At 43.7% G+C, this 19,205-nt stretch overlaps 1 protein-coding gene across 1 annotated transcript in view; it reads left to right on the top strand.

The window, feature by feature from the left end:
- HABP2 (hyaluronan binding protein 2) overlaps nt 1-18,886 on the top strand; it is a 29,679-nt gene extending 10,793 nt beyond the window's left edge. The window contains exons 2-12 of the mRNA XM_077822873.1: nt 2,617-2,736; nt 4,781-4,888; nt 5,624-5,740; nt 9,668-9,787; nt 11,143-11,314; nt 11,878-11,972; nt 12,916-13,171; nt 15,540-15,682; nt 16,095-16,229; nt 17,672-17,817; nt 18,710-18,886. Coding sequence (XP_077678999.1) covers nt 2,617-2,736; nt 4,781-4,888; nt 5,624-5,740; nt 9,668-9,787; nt 11,143-11,314; nt 11,878-11,972; nt 12,916-13,171; nt 15,540-15,682; nt 16,095-16,229; nt 17,672-17,817; nt 18,710-18,886 — 1,589 coding nt within the window. The remainder of the gene's footprint in view (nt 1-2,616; nt 2,737-4,780; nt 4,889-5,623; nt 5,741-9,667; nt 9,788-11,142; nt 11,315-11,877; nt 11,973-12,915; nt 13,172-15,539; nt 15,683-16,094; nt 16,230-17,671; nt 17,818-18,709) is intronic.
- Nucleotides 18,887-19,205: the final 319 nt, after the last annotated feature.

Raw genomic sequence — 19,205 nt, 5'->3', positions numbered from 1 at the left:
TTCCCAAAAGATATTTAATAATAAAAGGGGGACAGAGGCTGGGGGTAAGGGCAGGGAAGAATCTAACTCCTGCAATATCTTCCCTCCTGCACAATGTCAGCTTGAAGGCTGAACTCTGGGCAGACGTTCTTTTTGTTTTCCTTTTTTAACTTCATCACTTTAAACTTTATTTGCTTGCTGAAGGCAATGGCTTTAGCTTCCAGCCAGATCCTTATGTTCCTCAACCAGGTGTGCTCTCCTGCAGCACTTTCATAACATGGAGACTCAGCTCCTGAGAAATAATGAGCCAGGAAAAAGGAGTCTGGATTTGACATAATGATAAATGAGGTGAATCTTCCCCCCCACCCCCACTCACACCCCCCAAGAAACCAAGATTGGTGCATAGAAAAAGAAAGGGGGGGGGGAAGATGTTTCTATTTTAATATGAAATATAAAACACCCATTGTACAAAAGTGGATTTTTTCGGAAGCAAAGAAGGAGTAAAGGTAAAGGCTACAAGCAAATGAATGAGGAGAAGAAACTAAGATAATGCAGTCGATAATCAGTTCAAGGTACAGCATGATCTGCAGGGTCATCGGCCCAGCCCTAGGGGAGAGCTTTTTTAAAGTTTCCCTATATGCATTTTAGTCTGCTCATTAGCATACTTTGCCTTTGAAACTCATCAGAGTGGCTCCAACTGGCTGCAGTGACACCTGCTGGAGAGATGGGATGGCCCAAGCTGATCGGTTCTCCATCTGCAAAACATAAGCTGGAAGCACTGCTGGTTCCGGCGGTGTTTGGGTGCACTCCAGGCTGCTACCTGCGTAATGTGTCAGACCTTAGGAGACAGGCCAGTCCTCGCTTATAGACAGCCCCCCAACCCGAAGCAAATACTCACCAGCACCTACACACCACACAACAAAAACACCAACCCAGGAACCAAACCCTGCTACAAACCCCAGGGCCAACTCTGTCCACATATCTATTCAAGGGACATCATCATAAGACTTAACCACATCAGCCACAACATCAAGGGCTCGTTCACCTGCACATCTACCAATGTGATATATGCCGTCATGTGCCAGCAATGCGCCTCTGCCATGTACATTGGCCAAACCGGACAGTCTCTATGCAAAAGCATAAATGGACACAAATCTGACATCAGGAATTATAACATTCAAAAACCAGTGGGAGAACACTTCAGTCTCTCTGGTCACTCAATAACAGACCTAAAAGTGGCAATTCTTCAGCAAAAAAACTTCAAAAACAGACTCCAACGTGAAGCTGCAGAACTGGAATTAATTTGCAAACTGGATACCATCAGATTAGGCCTGAATAGAGACTGGGAGTGGTTGGGTCATTACAAAACCTAAACTTAACTTCCCCAATACTAATTTCTCCCTACTATTACTCACACCTTCTTGTCAACTGTCTGTAATGGGCCACTCTCTTATTGCTTCAAAAGTTATTTTTCCTCCCTTGGTATCCTAATGTTAATTGATTTATCTTGTTAGACTGACCTCACACTTGGTAAAGCAACCCCCATTCGTTCATGTATTTATACCTGCTCCTGTATTTTCACTTCATGCATCCGATGAAGTGGGTTCTAGCCCACGAAAACTTATGCCCAAATAAATTTGTTAGTCTCTAAGGTGCCACAAGGACTCCTCGTTGTTCTTCTTTCTTACTGCCCTCTAAGATTGGAACAATTATTATTTGTCTTCCAGTAGCGTTTAAAAGCCCTAATTGGGATCAGGGCCCTATTGTAATAGGTGCTTTGTCTACAAATAGTAAGAGACAGTCCCTGCTCTGATAAGCTCATAGCCATCTTATAATATCACGTAAATAACTGCATTTTTAATACAATGGGCCACAAAGATATTAAACTTATTTCAATGAGGTTTGTCCAGGACATTGTCATATGTCACAAGGGGGGGCGGGGAAGCAAATGAATAATAGGACCTGAGATGCTGACTGTCTACAGGCACTGCGGGTGTGATTCCCAAAGATATTTAGACATCTAAATCCATTGACTTCAATGGGAGATGGGCACCTAAGAATCCCACCCTGAGGGTATAAAATAGTGCAATGAAATGTGAAACAACCACAGAACAGTGGGATCATCCAAATTATATTGGGGCACTGGAAATTTTCAATGCTGTGAATGGATGGATTCACAATATCCTGGACAAAGTCCCCTCAAGGGCACCATGGCATGAAGCTGCTTCCAATTCTAGCCGCTTAGGGGAGCTGCAAGACTGAGCACTGTTGCCTGATCCAGATTTCTGATTCACTCCAGCCCTCTCAAGTGAAGCAGTGAAGGAAAGGTAGCCAGAAGGTTGCGATGAGCATGTTACTGTTTGTGTGTGTGTGCTCGCTCGTGCACGCAGGAGCACCACTTCCGTCTATTAGATAGCCTCAGACCAGCTCATTTATGTGTTATGGGCCTTACAAAGCTAACAAAGAATACTTGTACTTTTACAGGATCAGGAAGATCTATATGTGATGCCAACTGCTGTCATGACATCCCAAATGGCCCCAGTGTGCAGCAGAGTGGCAACCCTGGAGAAGGGATATTTTACAACACTATCTTTCCTTTAATATTATTTTCTCCTCTTTCCTTCCATGCTCCTTTAGACAGGACTGATTACTATGACTACAGCGATGAGTATGTTGCACCAGAAGAGAACACCGCCGCCACAGACAAAGAATACCTCACATATCCCGACTGGTTCTACGAATACTTTGGCTACAATGGTATTAAAATAGGTGTTAGCAATGCAACATTTTTAAAGTATGTTGGGAGGTGTCAGGGGTGGAAAACCCACCATTCCAGTTCTAAGTGTGGCAAATCTCATTGTCTCACTCCCCATCTTACCTTATCTGCCAGCGGCCTCTCAGAATGTCTGAATCAAAGGAATTAGTTAGGAGGGTTTGCCTGCAATGTTCTCCTTTGTATTCCTCTTGTAAGGGGCCCGTGTTTTATCTCCTGCTTTCGCAGAACGGATTCTGATCATGCAGAACATTTCTGATTGCTACTACAAAAAGCCCCGGCTTATTTGTCTACAGACACTGTGAGATGTAATTGCTGCTTTCCTGGAATGTATGTTCTGTGACCAAATGTAGAGCAAATGTTTTTTCTGAGTCACACGTTATTTTCTATACTTCAGTATAGCGAGAAAGTACCTTGAGCCAGCTGCTTGGCACCACTTCCACTGGTGGATAGCCCCTGGGGACCTATAGCCAACCAGGTGTAGTTTAAAGTAGAACTGAGGCCTACACCAGAAACCTAAAGAGCTCCCAGATATCCCCAGGGTCAGACGGTAGAAAGATAGCAACTCCTCCTTCACCCCCCGACCCCCAGATTCACTGCACAGAGGTCTGGCACTCCTTTCTATCTAACCCTTTATTTTCTGTGGTGCACAGTAATTTTGGTGAGAATAAGTTTATGCAGGGCCTAGCTCAATGGGGTCCCTCTGAGTAAACAGTAAATAATAATGATTACGGCTACGTTTTAGTCACAGGTATTTTTAATAAAAGGCATGGACAGATCGCGGGCAGTAAACAAAAATTCACAGCCCGTGACCTGTCCATGACTTGTACTATATACCCCTGACTAAAACTTGGGGGGGGGCAGCCCTGGGGGCGCCACAGGTGCTGGAGGGGTGTGGCCTGGGGGGCGCCGCGGGTGCTCGGGGGGGGGAAGTCGCGGCTGGGGGGTGCAGGTATTGGGGGGGAGGGTTGCAGCCCAGGGAGTTGCAGATGCCGGGGGAGGTGCGGCCTGGGGGTGGGCGTCACAGCCTGGGGGGGGGGGCGTCACGGGTGCTGGGGGGGGGACTGGGGAAGGCTCCTGGAAGCAGCAACCCCAGCTACTAGCTCCATGCTCCACACTCCACATGTTGCCTCCGTTTTGCTCTAAGCCCCGGTTCTGCAGTTTCCATTGGCTAGGAACCGTGGCCAATGGGAGCTGCAGGGGCGGTGCCTGCAGGCAGAGGCAGCATGTAGAGCTAGGAGCTGAGGGAGGGGAGTTCCTGTCATCCTTCTGGGAACCCCCACCCCAGGTAAGCACCGCCCCGCATCCCAATCCCCAGCCGTGAGTCCCCCCCACACCCAAACTCCTGCGTCTGGGTGTGGGGGGGGCCGAGACTGCCCCAGCAGCGTCCAGTGCACCTGGCCCAGGGCTGCCTGAGCTGCTTAGGTGGCCCCCAGGCCAGCCATTGCAGAAGTCACAGAGGTCACGGAAAGTCACAGAGTCCGTGACCTCTGTGACAAACATGGAGCCTTAATAATGATATATGACATCTTCAGGGGAATCTAACAACTACATTGCTCCGAGGAGAGATGGGCCCAAACACTTCCACGCTTTAGTGAAGTCCTCTATACCTGGAGCCAGACTCAGTAGCTTGGGGTCATCTCTGGTTCCTAATGCATCTGGTCCCACAGGCCTTATTCAGGTGAAACCCCCATTGATTACAATGGAAGTTTTGCCTGAGTAAGCAGTGCAGAACCTGGTTCAGTGCTGACTGGCTAACTGTTGTTAGGTGTGCTTCTGTGCTTAGGAAGACAGCATCAGATTGCTCTGGAAGGGGAACCTGTCAACTTTAGAGCAGGGTCACATTTTGGGGGGCGATCTGACCTGGGGTTCCACCTGAAACCAAATCAGAAGAACATGATCCAGAAACTGTCTATTATCTAAACACATGAGATTTGTTGAGACTCTTATGGCAACGTCAAGCTAAGAGCCTGGCAAAAAGTTGATACTGGAGGGTGTAAATAAAAAGTCTCCATGCTCTCCTGGTAGATCCATGCTCCCCCAAGCCTTGCAAGAATAATGGTGAATGCAAAAGAAATGGAAATCACTACACCTGCCTCTGCCCTATGCCGTATGCCGGAACTAGGTGTGAGAAAGGTAGGTGCTGCTTTCATAATTTCATTATTATTAAAGGGAGGAAAAACCTCTAGCCAAAAAGCTCTAGAAAAATACATTGCCTTTGATTCACTTCTCAAAAAGCATCAGGTTGTGAAATAATCCAAAGGAACTGGTAAATGTGTGTCAGGTTTTAACTAGACCTGGTCGACAATTCATTGTTGAAATGTTCTCAAGGAATGTGTCGATTCCATCAAAACTTTCAGAGAAAACCAGGCAGGTAGGTAGGCAGGCTGCCTGGCTTCTTGGTAGCTCACCCACCCTCGTGACTTCTTGGCAGGGCTTCTTGGCTGCCCACCTGGCAAGTTGCTGGGGAGCCCAGGTAGCTGGGCAGCTCCTCAGGCTCCCAGGCAGGCAGCTGGTAAGCCACAAAATTCCATTTCAGTTCTCCTGAAATGGATTTTTGGTACCCTTTTCTTCCCATGAAAAATATCAAGATTTTTTGTTCTTGTTCCGATTCAGAATGGAAAAAGAAACCATAGTCTTGACATTTTTCACAGGAAGGAAAATTCCATTTCTGCACAACTCTAGTTTTGACTTTAGGTGCTTAACAGGCAGCAGCACCCAAAGCTATAGCCAAAAATGGTGCAAGAGATTCAATTGAAAGTACATCTAGCCTGGCATCTATGGGACTCAGCACCTGTTCAGTGAATGCATGTCTAAAATGCAAGCAATTAATCTTATCTTGCTTTTCTGTTTTATCTGGCTCCACCACAGTGAAAAACGTGTGTGAAAGGAATAGCTGTCGTAAAGGAGACTGCGTTATAATGCTAACTCCACCTTATTCTCAGTGCGCTTGTAGACATCCTTATAAGCCACCATACTGCAACAAAGGTGAGAATAACAGCAGAAAAAAATCCTACGTGTTTGTATGTTCAGTAAGTGGGCATGGAGCCTGCACTATCTGCTCACCCCAGAGAGGTGGTCTATTCAGGGAGAGTCAATCTGGCAGGATAGTGCTGGGGAAACAAAGGTGTGACAAGATTATGACTATCAATAGATGGCTTAGGCAGTGGTGCTATAAGGAGGGCTTTGGGATGTATGGCCATTGGGAGGCATTCATGGATAGGGGACAGTTCTCTCGGGATGGACTTCATCTGAGTAGGGAAGGAAATAGACTTCTAGGATGGAGGCTGGCACAACTGATTAAGAGAGCTTTAAACTAGGAATTTGGGGGAGATGGTTGGGAGATGTCCAGGTAATCTCCACGCCAGAATTAAGCATAGAGTGGAAAGAAAATGAAGTAAGAGTGGATACAGCTGTAGGTAGGAGGAAGGGCAGTGTAGATACAAGTCTAATAGGTTATACTGGTAGTAAAATAACCGTGCCTAATAGGGTACAGAATGTGAGTGAGGCTAAACAGCAAAAATTAAGATGTTTGTACACTAATGCAAGGAGCCTAGGTAACAAAATGGAGGAACTAGAGTTACTGGTGCAGGAAGTGAAACCAGATATTATAGGTATAACAGAGACCTGGTGGAATAGTAGTCATGACTGGGCTACAGGTATTGAAGGGTATGTGCTGTTTAGGAAAGACCGAAATAAAGGTAAAGGTGGTGGAGTAGCACTGTATATCAATGATGAGATAGAATGTAAAGAAATAAGAAGCGATGAAATGGATATGACTGAGTCTGTCTGGGCAAAAATTAAATTGGGGAAGAAAACTATTAGAGCCTCCCCTGGGATAGTGCTTGGGGTGTGCTATAGACCGCCGGGATCTAATTTGGATATGGATAGAGCCCTTTTTAATGTTTTTAATAAAGTAAATACTAATGGAAACTGTGTGATCATGGGAGACTTTAACTTCCCAGATATAGACTGGAGGACGAGTGCTAGTAATAATAATAGGGCTCAGATTTTCCTAGATGCGATAGCTGATGGATTCCTTCAGCAAGTAGTTGCTGAACCGACTAGAGGGGATGCTATTTTAGATTTGGTCTTGGTGAGTAATGAGGACCTCATAGAGGAAATGGTTGTAGGGGATAATCTTGGCTCAAGTGATCATGAGCTAATTCAGTTCAAACTGAATGGAAGGATTAACAAAAATAAATCTGCAACTAAGGTTTTTGATTTCAAAAGGGCTGACTTTCAAAAATTAAGGAAATTAGTTAGGGAAGTGGATTGGACTGAAGAATTTATGGGTTTAAAGGTAGAGGAGGCCTGGGATTATTTTAAATTAAAGCTGCAGAAGCTATCGGAAGCCTGCATCCCAAGAAAGGGGAAAAAATTCATAGGCAGGAGTTGTAGACCAAGCTGGATGAGCAAGCATCTTAGAGAGGTAATTAAGAAAAAGCAGAAAGCATATAGGGAGTGGAAGAAGGGAGGGATCAGTAAGGCAAGCTACCTTATTGAGGTCAGAATATGTAGGGATAAAGTGAGACAGGCTAAAAGTCAAGTAGAGTTGGACCTTGCAAAGGGAATTAAAACCAATAGTAAAAGGTTCTATAGTCATATAAATAGGAAGAAAACAAAGAAAGAAGAAGTGGGACCGCTAAAAACTGAGGATGGAGTGGAGGTCAAGGATAATCTAGGCATGGCCCAATATCTAAACAAATACTTTGCCTCAGTCTTTAATAAGACTAAAGAGGATCTTAGGGATAATGGTAGCATGATAAATGGGAATGAGGATATGGAGGTAGACATCACCATATCTGAGGTAGAAGCGAAACTCAAACAGCTTAATGGGACTAAATCGGGGGGCCCAGATAATCTTCATCCAAGAATATTAAAAGAATTGGCACAAGAAATTGCAAGCCCATTAGCAAGAATTTTTAATGAATCTGTAAACTCAGGGGTTGTACCGTATGATTGGAGGATTGCTAACATAGTTCCTATTTTTAAGAAAGGGAAAAAAAGTGATCCAAGTAATTATAGGCCTGTTAGTTTGACATCTGTAGTATGCAAGGTCTTGGAAAAAATTTTGAAGGAGAAGGTAGTTAAGGACATTGAAGTCAATGGTAATTGGGACAAAATACAACATGGTTTTACAAAAGGTAGATCGTGCCAAACCAACCTGATCTCCTTCTTTGAGAAAGTAACAGATTTTTTAGATAAAGGAAACGCAGTGGATCTAATTTACTTAGATTTTAGTAAGGCGTTTGATACGGTGCCACATGGGGAATTATTAGTTAAATTGGATAAGATGGGCATCAATAGGAATATTGAAAGGTGGATAGGGAATTGGTTAAAGGGGAGACTACAACGGGTCCTACTGAAAGGTGAACTGTCAAGTTGGAGGGAGGTTACCAGTGGAGTTCCTCAGGGATCGGTTTTGGGACCAATCTTATTTAATCTTTTTATTACTGACCTGGGCACAAAAAGTGGGAGTGTGCTAATAAAGTTTGCAGATGATACAAAGCTGGGAGGTATTGCTAATTTAGAGAAGGACAGGGATACCCTACAGGAGGATCTGGATGACCTTGTAAACTGGAGTAATAGGAATAGGATGAAATTTAATAGTGAGAAGTGTAAGGTCATGCATTTAGGGATTAATAACAAGAATTTTAGTTATAAGCTAGGGACGCATCAACTAGAAGTAACGGAGGAGGAAAAGGACCTTGGAGTATTGGTTGATCATAGGATGACTATGAGCTGCCAATGTGATATGGCTGTGAAAAAAGCTAATGTCGTCTTGGGATGCATCAGGAGAGGTATTTCCAGTAGGGATAAGGAGGTTTTAGTACCGTTATATAAGGCACTGGTGAGACCTCACCTGGAGTACTGTGTGCAGTTCTGGTCTCCCATGTTTAAGAAGGATGAATTCAAACTGGAACAGGTACAGAGAAGGGCTACTAGGATGATCCGAGGAATGGAAAACTTGTCTTATGAAAGGAGACTCAGGGAGCTTGGCTTGTTTAGCCTAACTAAAAGAAGGCTGAGGGGAGATATGATTGCTCTCTATAAATATATCAGAGGGATAAATACCAGAGAGGGAGAGGAATTATTTAAACTCAGTACCAATGTGGACACAAGAACAAATGGATATAAACTGGCCACTAGGAAATTTAGATTAGAAATTAGACGAAGGTTTCTAACCATCAGAGGAGTGAAGTTTTGGAATAGCCTTCCGAGGGAAGTAGTGGGGGCAAAAGATCTATCTTGCTTTAAGATTAAACTCGATAAGTTTATGGAGGAGATGGTATGATGGGATAACATGGTTTTGGTAATTAAATATTCATGGTAAATAGGCCCAATGGCCTGTGATGGGTTTTAGATGGGGTAAGGTCCAAGTTACCTGGGAAAGAATTTTCTGTAGTATCTGGCTGATGAATCTTGCCCATATGCTCAGGGTTTAGCTGATCGCCATATTTGGGGTCGGGAAGGAATTTTCCTCCAGGGCAGATTGGAAGAGGCCCTGGAGGTTTTTCGCCTTCCTCTGTAGCATGGGGCACGGGTCACTTGCTGGAGGATTCTCTGCTCCTTGAGGTCTTTAAACTACAATTTGAGGACTTCAATAGCACAGATATAGGTGTGAGGTTTTTTTTGTAAGAGTGGTGGGTGAAATTCTGTGGCCTGCGTTGTGCAGGAGGTCAGACTAGATGATCATAATGGTCCCTTCTGACCTAAATATCTATGAATCTATGAAAAAGCCTATGTTTCCTATTGAATAGTATGTGTTACGCATCCGCTCTCTGCCAGACCCACCAAGGATGAGTCTGCTGCATCTCCCAGCTAGGGGAGTAAGTCCCTTAGGGGAGTCAGTTACCGCCGACCAGCTTCTAGCAGAATAATAGTGCTGTTTTATGTTTTAAATGTTGACAGTATCTGCAGCTTGCAAACCAAACCCATGTAAAAATGGAGGCGTCTGTCTACAGCGGAGACTCAGATCAAAATTCTCCTGCCAGTGTGCTGAACCCTTCAGAGGGAGGTTCTGTGAAATAGGTATGCCGGGATAGGTATGTTGGGATTTGCCTTTTTTCCACCAAGGGTGGGGAAAAGGTCATTATTAGGCTGCATTTGTCCAAAGCAAGGTTCAAGCCTGCAATCAGATTCACTAGCGCAGCTCCTAGACCAGGAGCCCAAGGGTAATATCCAGGGTAATCCTGGGCTCAGGAAGGTTTCAGAGGACTTCTTTCACCTATCGTAGGTTCTCTGTCCCCCCAAGTGACTAGTGAAAGGACGCTCAAGTGTTAGCAACATTAACTCCCCACATTGCTCGGCAGGCACAACCAGTTGTTTGTAAGGTTGCTCAGGGCTTTTATCGTTCCCCCTCTGAGCTTTCCTGTACAATCTCCCTTCCTCTTAAAAAAAATCTTTCCCAATTTCCTCTCTTTGGGGCCCCCTTCAGGATGTACCCACACATTTTGGGGTTCACCCAGGCCAGAAAGGTGTTTGGTCACTGTCTGCCTTGTAACCCTGGAGTGTTTTGTGGCTGTGAAGCTTTGGTTCAGAACTCTGACCCCAACAGCCAGAAAGCCCCCCAAAAGACATTTAGGGTTACAAGGCAGATGGTGACCAAACCCCTTATTGGCCTGGGTGAACCCCAAATATCACAAAAGGGTTCCCAGCTCTGATGTTTCCAAAACTGTGCTCCAGCCATTACCCACTTCTAGAAGAGTGTGACTGAACGAGGGTGCAGGGGCACACATTTGTAAGGGTAGGAGGGTGGGAATCGTAAATTCTCTATATGCGTATATTAAAGGCTTCAGATCAGCTCCACGCAACAGACAGCCTTGTCATGAGCACTCCTCATTGCCATAATTCCTTCATTAACCTTTAACCCGCTCTTTCCTCTTGCCGGTGTGTCTATCCTTCTAGCATGATACCAACTCTCTGATCAGGTCTATCCATCATACCGGCACCCTCTGCTATACACAGCTCAAGTGGCAGGTTGCTACAGGAACAGATTCTGACCAATTGCTGACTTTTTAATAATGGAAGCTCTCCAACGCTACTTTGCTGAGCTGTTTAGAGCATGAGGTCTCAACCTGGGAGTGGCAAATAGGTTTCAGGGATTTGCAGGCATTTTCCTTTTCCTTATAGCTAGGTTGGAGTCGGGGGTCCTGAAACTTTTTTCCATTGTAACTTGGTGTCACAGTATAGATATGGTTGAGAATATGGATTAAGGTTCAGTTATTCCCACCTCCCTCATCCAAGACTACATTTGGTCCAGTTGCTCGCTGGATCTTGCAACAGGCATGACATTAACCCACGTCATCCTTGGTGGGTGACACATCTGCTGTGTAGGAAATGAGTGACAGGCAGGACCTTTTCATACCAGCATTGTCTTCTTGTAGGACCAGAGGACTGTTATGAACAGGATGGTCATGAATACAGAGGGAAAGTGAGTCAAACAAGGTCTGGGGAGATATGCCTTCATTGGAATTCTAACCTGCTCTTGGACGAGAGTTATAATGCATTTATGGAGGATGCCGAATATTATGGCATTGGTGACCATAACTTCTGCAGGTAATCTACTGAAGCTACATATGCAGAGGTCTCCTCTCACAAAAAATGTGCAGAATAATTCCAGTGTGAGCAGCTCATATGGATCCATAGGGAAGTACAGGGAAATCTCCAGGGGATGTAAAGCTGCCATCGCCTGCTCTACGCAACCTGCCTTTGTCATAATGAGAGTGACAAGGTGGGTGAGGTAAAATCTTTTATTGGACCAACTTCAGATGGTAACGTACACAGACTCTTCTTCAGCATCTGAAATAGTGGACATTCTGGGGCACCCCTCTAAAGAGCTCTGATGCTCCTGTCCTAGAAGAGACCACTCTAATTTGCACTGACCCGGCCCCTAGCTACTCCCAGGATCAGGAGGGTGGAAAAGTGGAAGGGAGTCACCTATGCCACCCATCTCCTCAGGTGTATCCCTTGTTAAAAATGAAAATAGCTTCTAGGGAAGCTTGGATCTTTATTTGGAGCATTTAGCTGCTCTGTTATGCACCCTTCAGTCCAACGGTTAACCTGTTCTCCTGGAGATTTCCTCACTCTGATTGGTGGATGTTGGAATCTGTTCCCTTCAGGAATCCAGATGGTGATGTAAAACCCTGGTGCTTCATCAAAACAGATAACAAGGTGAAATGGGACTCCTGTGATGTTTCGCCCTGCTCAGTAACAGGTAGAGTGGAGAATAACACTGAACCTGCTCAATGAGTCTCAGAGGTGTTAAGGGCTTTCTCTTTGCCCTTCCCCCGGTTCTCGTCCCACAGACAGAAAACAGAAGACCAGAAGTCCAAAGTGTAGGCAATGCAATGTTTATTGGAGAAATCAAGCAAGCATATAAATAGCTCTGTACACCACAGAGCCTTTCCCATGTCCCCTTCCCGTTTCTTAGCAGGCATAATTATACCTGTAGTGCACACCCTTGATCCCAACCCTTATAATTTATGTCATGTTCTGTTTTGGAGGGTCTGGGGGCTTCAGAACCACCTCTTTTGTATCCCGTGGGAGGAGTAAAGAGTGAGGTTGTGCTTCGGTCAGGGTCAGGCATTTCTTTGGCTTTTAGTGTTTCTTATAACCCCTCTCCCCCCATTCCCCTCACCTCTCCCAACTGGTTGCTTGACCTTATCTCGGGAGAGCAGTTGAGACAGGACTGTCCTTCAAGTGTGCGCTTGTATATTAAACTCCCACTCTACCCAACAACACTTTAATTTTATTTCTTATCTCTTTTTACCCCATCTGCTTGTGGCCAGATGTAACACACAGTGTCTTTGTTCACACAAGAATATAAAAATATCAAAAGTCAAATGAGCAAACAAGACCCCAAATTCTATCTCAGGCAAAACTTGCTCCTAAGCTTCCAAGAAGCTCTGACAGCCAATCACCACTGCTGAACAGTGCTGCAGATGATCCTCCAAGTGGCTCCTACAGTACATCTGGCAGGATTGCCAATGTTGCCCCCAAACCCAGGTCTCCCCTGTAGTATGTCATAACACTTCCAGTCCTATAACTGTGCGAGAGATTCCCAAAATGCGTTGCCATGTCCATTCCTGAGATTTATAATCATTATAGCAAGTTCAGTCTCTGCCTGTAGCAAGTTCAGTCGTATGTCTCCCCTGCAGAAAAGACTCCAGCGACTCCAGTCGCCCCAGCCATTCTTCCTGTAGTGGGTAAGACATTCAATACATGTGGACAGCCAGAGGCTCAAAGAACACTCAAAAGGATTTATGGTGGGGCCAAGACCATGTCTGGCAAACATCCCTGGATGGCATCTCTGCAGAGCAAGTGGCCATGGAGGCCTCCCATGCCAAAGGGACACTTCTGTGGAGGAGCTCTGATTGAACCATGCTGGATTCTCACTGCTGGACACTGCATTCAGTAAGTACATTACCGGTGTCCTGCTAAGCATGAAAAAAATCACATAGTAGTTATTTGGTTGAAATTTATCCACTGGAAACCGTTGCTAACAAACATTTATCCACTGGAAACCGTTGGTAACAAAATGCCAGGTTGCATTTTTTTGCTGGAAAATGTCAATGCTGGCAACACTTTCTGATTTGTGTTTTTAATGGGAAAATTTCAAACAAAGCATTGAGATTGAAAGTGTTAGCATTTTTCATTTTGACATTTGAGTGGACATTTTTCCGAGTTTCCCATTCTATTAAAATGTTTGATAGTTTGATTTTTTTTTTCCATTCTGTTCCAGGATAGGGAAAAAAAAAGTCAAAATAGCAGAGTTTCCTGCAGGATGGGATTTCTGTGTTCTGAACAGCTTTAATAGCATTATAGAAATGTGTGGTGTTGTAGCCATATGAGTCCCAGGTCATTAGAGAGACTAGGTGGGTGAGGGAATATCTTTTATTGGACCAACTTCTGCTGGTGAGACAGACATGCTTCTGGGCTTACACAGAGCTCTTCTTTAGGTCTGGGAAACATACTCAGAGTGTCACAATTAAATACAAGATGAAACAGATTGTTCAGTTTAAGTAGTTAACACATGTTTCAAGGGACCGTTCAAGGTAATGTAGCCTGTTAACACCCCTACATCCATAGGGAGGAAAGGAATTGGGCAGGGGAAAGACAGCTGCAGGGGGCAGGGAGAGGGGGTTGTTAATGGGTTATAGATTGTTGTAATAACTGCTGCTAGAAATGCTGAGTATGTTTCCCAGACCTGAAAAAGAGCTGTGCGTAAACTCAAAAGCTTGTCTTTCTCACCAGCAGAAGTTGATCTCATAAAAGATATTACCTCCCCACCTTGTCTCTCTCATTGAAAGATAGAGTCAGATCCCCAACTAATGTAAATCAGCATTAACTTCAATGGAGCTACACCACTTTGTCAGCTGAAAATAAAATCCTAAAACATTACTTAGGACTCGTATTGAGGGTTGCCAGAGAAAGAAGAATTAGACGGTAAAGGAATGTTGTTACCATATAGTTATAAACTCACAGAAAATTTAGATTAAAAACACCTATTAAATCATCCAGTCCACTTCCCTCCCACTGCATGAGTGTCCCAGAAGCTCATTAAAATACATGTTGTCCCTTTCACACCTTTGCTGCAGTTGCTCAAAGAGGATCTGACTTCTGCTTTTAATCAAATGCTAGTTAAGTTGAAACAAGGTTATACCGTGTGTACAGTACCCTACGGAAGGGGCTGTGAAGTGAGAGAGAAGGGAAGAGAGCGGATATTTCTACATGGAATATTAGGGAACTCCACTTCAAGAACCAATACGTAAATTGACCTTCTTCTCAAATTGGATTAAAGTTCAGAGGAGTCAGTTTCTGCTTGATTTAGCTGTGGTTGGTATTTTTATTAAGATCACATGCTAGTGAGTAGCTATGTACAGGAAGTTAAAAGGATATTATAAAAACATGTACTGATCATCCCCCCCAAAAGGTGTTACCTATGAAATTCTCTCCGCCCTCCTCTTACTTCTGTGTAGTGTAGATAAGGCAGTTGGCTGATGTGTTGGTGTTTTTATCACACCTTGCTGTAGGACTGATTCAAGCCTTCAATTAATTCCTTAGGGAAATGTTGTCAGTATCTGAAGGGGTCCCCTCTCTGAGGGTTTTCAGTGTCTGCTGGAGGAAAAGAGGAGGAATGTAGCAAGCTTTCTGGTGGTTGAAAGGAAAGTCCTCTGAAGACCTGGGGTTGGGGTTGACCACACAACATATGACACTACACACCATGGCATAAGGAAGAAAGCAGCAAGAGCTCTAGAACAGCGATTCTGTGATTTTTGCCTCCTGTTGCTAAACCCCAATTAGCCTCTGCCTAGAATACTATATTTCATTTTCAGAGGAGCGTATGCCTCGGGGGTGTGTGGAAATGTCTAGGTTTGGAGACTGGTAAATTACAAAATGCAGGAGCTCATTCAAGCATTGCTGACTTGGTCACCATTCTGACTGTCTGCATTCCAAGCAGGCCGGCCACTGGGGGGCAAAGAGGGCAATTGCCCAGGAGCCCAGTCAATTTAAAAGGACCCGGAGGCCCCTGACCCTTTTAAATCACCCAGGCGGGCCAGAGGGTTCCTAGGCACACACAACCGCTCCAGGCCCCATTTGCTGGCGCAATTGGCCAGCACGGTCTGGCTCAGAAGTGACAGATTCATCACTTCCACCCCGGGCCCCCGGCCCCTTTAGGGACGGCCCTAGCCAGGCCGGAATTGCTGTCAGTGGGCCTGATTCTAAGCACCAAAGCTAAAAAGTTCAGCAGGTGATTTGGTTTTTTTTTCCTTCTTCTTAGCCTTCACCCAAACAACCTGCAAGTGTCCCTTGGAAAGCAAGACCTGGAGAAGACAGAGTACCATGAACAAAAATTTGATGTGGAGAAGATCATTCGGCATGGACATTACAAAGAAAGGAACGATATTCCATTCAATGATATCGGTAAGCTCCCACAGTGTTGCAACATGCGTGGTGAACTCTCTGATGAGGCATTGTTGGTTGGACCTTTTCACAGATGAAAATGGAGGTGCGGTTTCTATGGGCTGCACCTCTCTATTGGGCTGATCCTGCTCTCACTGAAATCAATGGCAGAACTCCTGCTGACTTCAATCTGTCCGAGGACAGGTTCTAGAAAAGATGAAGCCAGTGTGTGATTGTGTACAGTGTAGGCATTCTGGATTTTCAGGATAGTTACATAAACAAGTAAGTACATAGTAGAAGAGGGCAGGGTCCAGCAACAGGTACAAATAGTAGATTTCAGGCATTTGCACAGTGCACATGTGTACATTGTAGATTAATTTTAATCCCCTTTCATCTTTATCAATCGATATATTCTTTGTTACCCTGTGTATAGCTTTACTTAAGCTGAAGCCAGTTGATGGCCATTGTGCTCTAGAAACGAAGTACGTGAAAACAGTGTGTTTGCCCAGTGCTCCATTTCCTGATGGGACTGAATGCTATATCTCAGGATGGGGAGATACTGAAATGGGTAAGCTATTTAAGGGTTGGCTGATCTCAGCTATACCCATGTTAGAATAGAGTAACTCTCTCAGCAGAGTTGCTCTGCAATTCCCTGGATCAGAATCTAGGCCCTAGTATCTAATATTCAGATTAAGCAAAGAAACTTAACCAAATACTAATCATGTGTTAACCTGTCTAGGTAAAATAAGTATTGACTTGAACCTTCATCCAGTATCCAAACCTTTCTGGAAAATCTGAAAAAATTCCATTAACCTTTTTCTTTGCCACCTGACACTGTGCTTCTTGGCTTCATTCAGAACCAAAAACAGAAGCAATAAGGTACCGTGAATGAGGCTATGCTTTGCTTACAGTATTTCCAGACAGGATCAGATACTGGAACTCTTGCAAGTTTTCCACACCCATTAAGCTTTTGATCAGCAGCATCTGAATTTGTTTGCTGCTTCTACACGTCAAACATCCAAATCATTTCAAGTTTGAGCAATTCTACCCAAATCTTTATTACAGCCAGTAACTCTGAGTGGGAATTATGCTTTTTTTAAAAAAGATCATGGCAATTTTCTGAAAAGTGTATTTTCTCGTGTTCTGATTGATGTGTTGCTGTAAAGTAACAGAAGGATCATGTGTCACTCAGGCTGCGTTAGGTGGCTTAGTACTTTGCAACTGATAGTCTGATATGACACATAGGGCCAAATTCTACCTGTTGATGTGACTCCCATTGAAGTCAACAATAGCAAAGCATGTCCAGTTGTTCAGAATGCGCCAATAGAATGTATATTTTTTAAAAAAATACAAATTGAACAGTTCTTTTAATTGTTTATTTAGAAAACCAATTACTTTATAAGCGTTCAAACTGGCTCTTTCTCTGAACAGAGCTATTATTAGCATTTCAGGAAATCACTGAGATGGCAAAATGTTTCCTGTAACTCTGGAGTAAGACCAAACTTATAAACCAGCCTTAAGTAGCTGCAGATGTAGTGCTTTGAATCGGTGGCTCTCACCTTTAGATATGTCGTGTCTTTAGATTCCCATTAGTTATCTCCTTTAAATATTGTAGGATTTTACCTTGCTTATCTGTTTCATTATTTTGTGTGTTAAAAATATATAGTGGCTTGATTTTCAGAAGTGCTGAGCACCTACAAATCTCATTGAAGTCAATGGAGGCTGCAAGTGATCAGCATCTTTGAAAAATCAGGCCATTAATGCCACTAACAAATGTGTAGGTGGAATGACCAAATCCTGTAGACCTTCCCCTGCCTCTACTCAGGCAAATCTCCATGACTTCAGTGTTCTGATTGAAGTTCCCAGGCACAGCTCTAACTAAATGTGTATAATTTCAGACAGACTTCCCTCCCCCTCATCCAAATTACAAACAAACTCAGATTAAAAACATAACATGAAGTGGGGAAGGGAAAGGTGACTTTCCGCATTTTCCTGGCACACATCTTGTAGGTGAAGGATCTCGTCAGCTGTTAGATGCCAGAGTAAAGCTGATCTCCAAGACGCGGTGCAATGCACGGTGTGCATATGATAACAAACTGGATGAAAGCATGCTTTGTGCAGGAAATCTGCAGACACCAGGAGTTGATACTTGTCAGGTCGGTTGCTTTTTCTGTATTTCTCTCTTTAAAAAAAAAAATCACATAAATAGGCTGTGCAGAGTAATGGCTCTGCCAGGATACTACATATATATTTCTGTTTCTCCTATCAATGCATTAAAACAGCCTTCTTCTTTCTTCAGTGTGATTTGAGAGACACAGTCTTAGAATTAATGTCATCACGATCAAAGACAGAGAAGGTTTAGAGGTTCCGTTGGAAAAGTTCAGATGCTTACCCAGAACTCTTCTTAATGCATATACCTTCTAATCTCTCTCTCTCCCCTCAAATCTATCAGATTCTTCTTTGTCATGAACACCAGACCTCCAACTTGATCTTCCCCATCAGATCTCATATTCATGGGGGGAAGTCAGGATTGATTTTACTGTTACTGTGGTGTAAATCTGAAGCCACTCCAGAGCTGAACTATTGTAACACAGCAAAACCTGGCTCAGTATGCCTCTGGAGTTTTTCCATAAACCTTTAAATGAAAATGACAAAACTAAAGACGGGCCCAACTCAGTTTCACAGATATTTTGATCCACAATCTGACTCTGCTTGTATAGTTATGAATCAAGGTTATGACCATAATGCCAAGTGACTTTCATTCATGACTCTGGAAGTGTCATGTGAACTTGTGAGATTTCTGCCAGTTTGAGCCAAAACTTCACAAGAACACTTTGAGTTTTCACTGTCATTTTAACGGAATCCAGAGAGGTGTACTAAACCTAATCAGGATCTGAACACCACCTCCTTGGAACATCTGTATTAAGAAAAAAAAAAAATCATTCAAAACCTCAAAATCTTGTGCTTGAGAGAGAAATTTTGTTGTTGGGCAACATTTTGCTTTATTTTAGAATGCAAAGAATGGCTCTTATTTTTTTGTCTCCTCAGGGAGATTCTGGAGGTCCTCTAACCTGTGTACAAAATGGTTCCTATTATGTCTATGGAATTGTGAGCTGGGGCAAACAGTGTGGCATAAAAGATAAACCAGGAGTTTATACCCAAGTGACAAGATTCCTTAATTGGATTAAATCAAAAATTCAGCAGGAGTCCAGGTCACGCAAGTAAGTGACACTTTCTGGAAAGGCAAATGGTAAACCTGAGAAATTTAATTTTCTTTATCCCTCCTCCTCCAACTTTATTGATGGAACTTATGACAATATATCCAAGATGGTGGTGGCTACAGAGAAAATAGCAATAGCTGCTGCTTCAGAACTCATGCAGCAACCACAAATTTCCATCCCCAGCGAACAGTAAAAAATGTGTGTATGTGTGTAATATTTAGCTGAAAACTGAAACTCTCGTAGATTCTCTTAAGGTCTTTTCAGTGACTTACAGGGCCTGATCCAAAGTCCGCTGAAGTCTTTTGGTGGATCAGATAGAAGGA

This window comes from Eretmochelys imbricata, chromosome 7, assembly GCF_965152235.1.
Source record: "Eretmochelys imbricata isolate rEreImb1 chromosome 7, rEreImb1.hap1, whole genome shotgun sequence".
Taxonomy (NCBI): Eukaryota; Metazoa; Chordata; order Testudines; family Cheloniidae; genus Eretmochelys; species Eretmochelys imbricata.
Note: the sequence above shows the minus strand (reverse complement) of the source record. Positions and strands in the feature narration are given on the sequence as shown.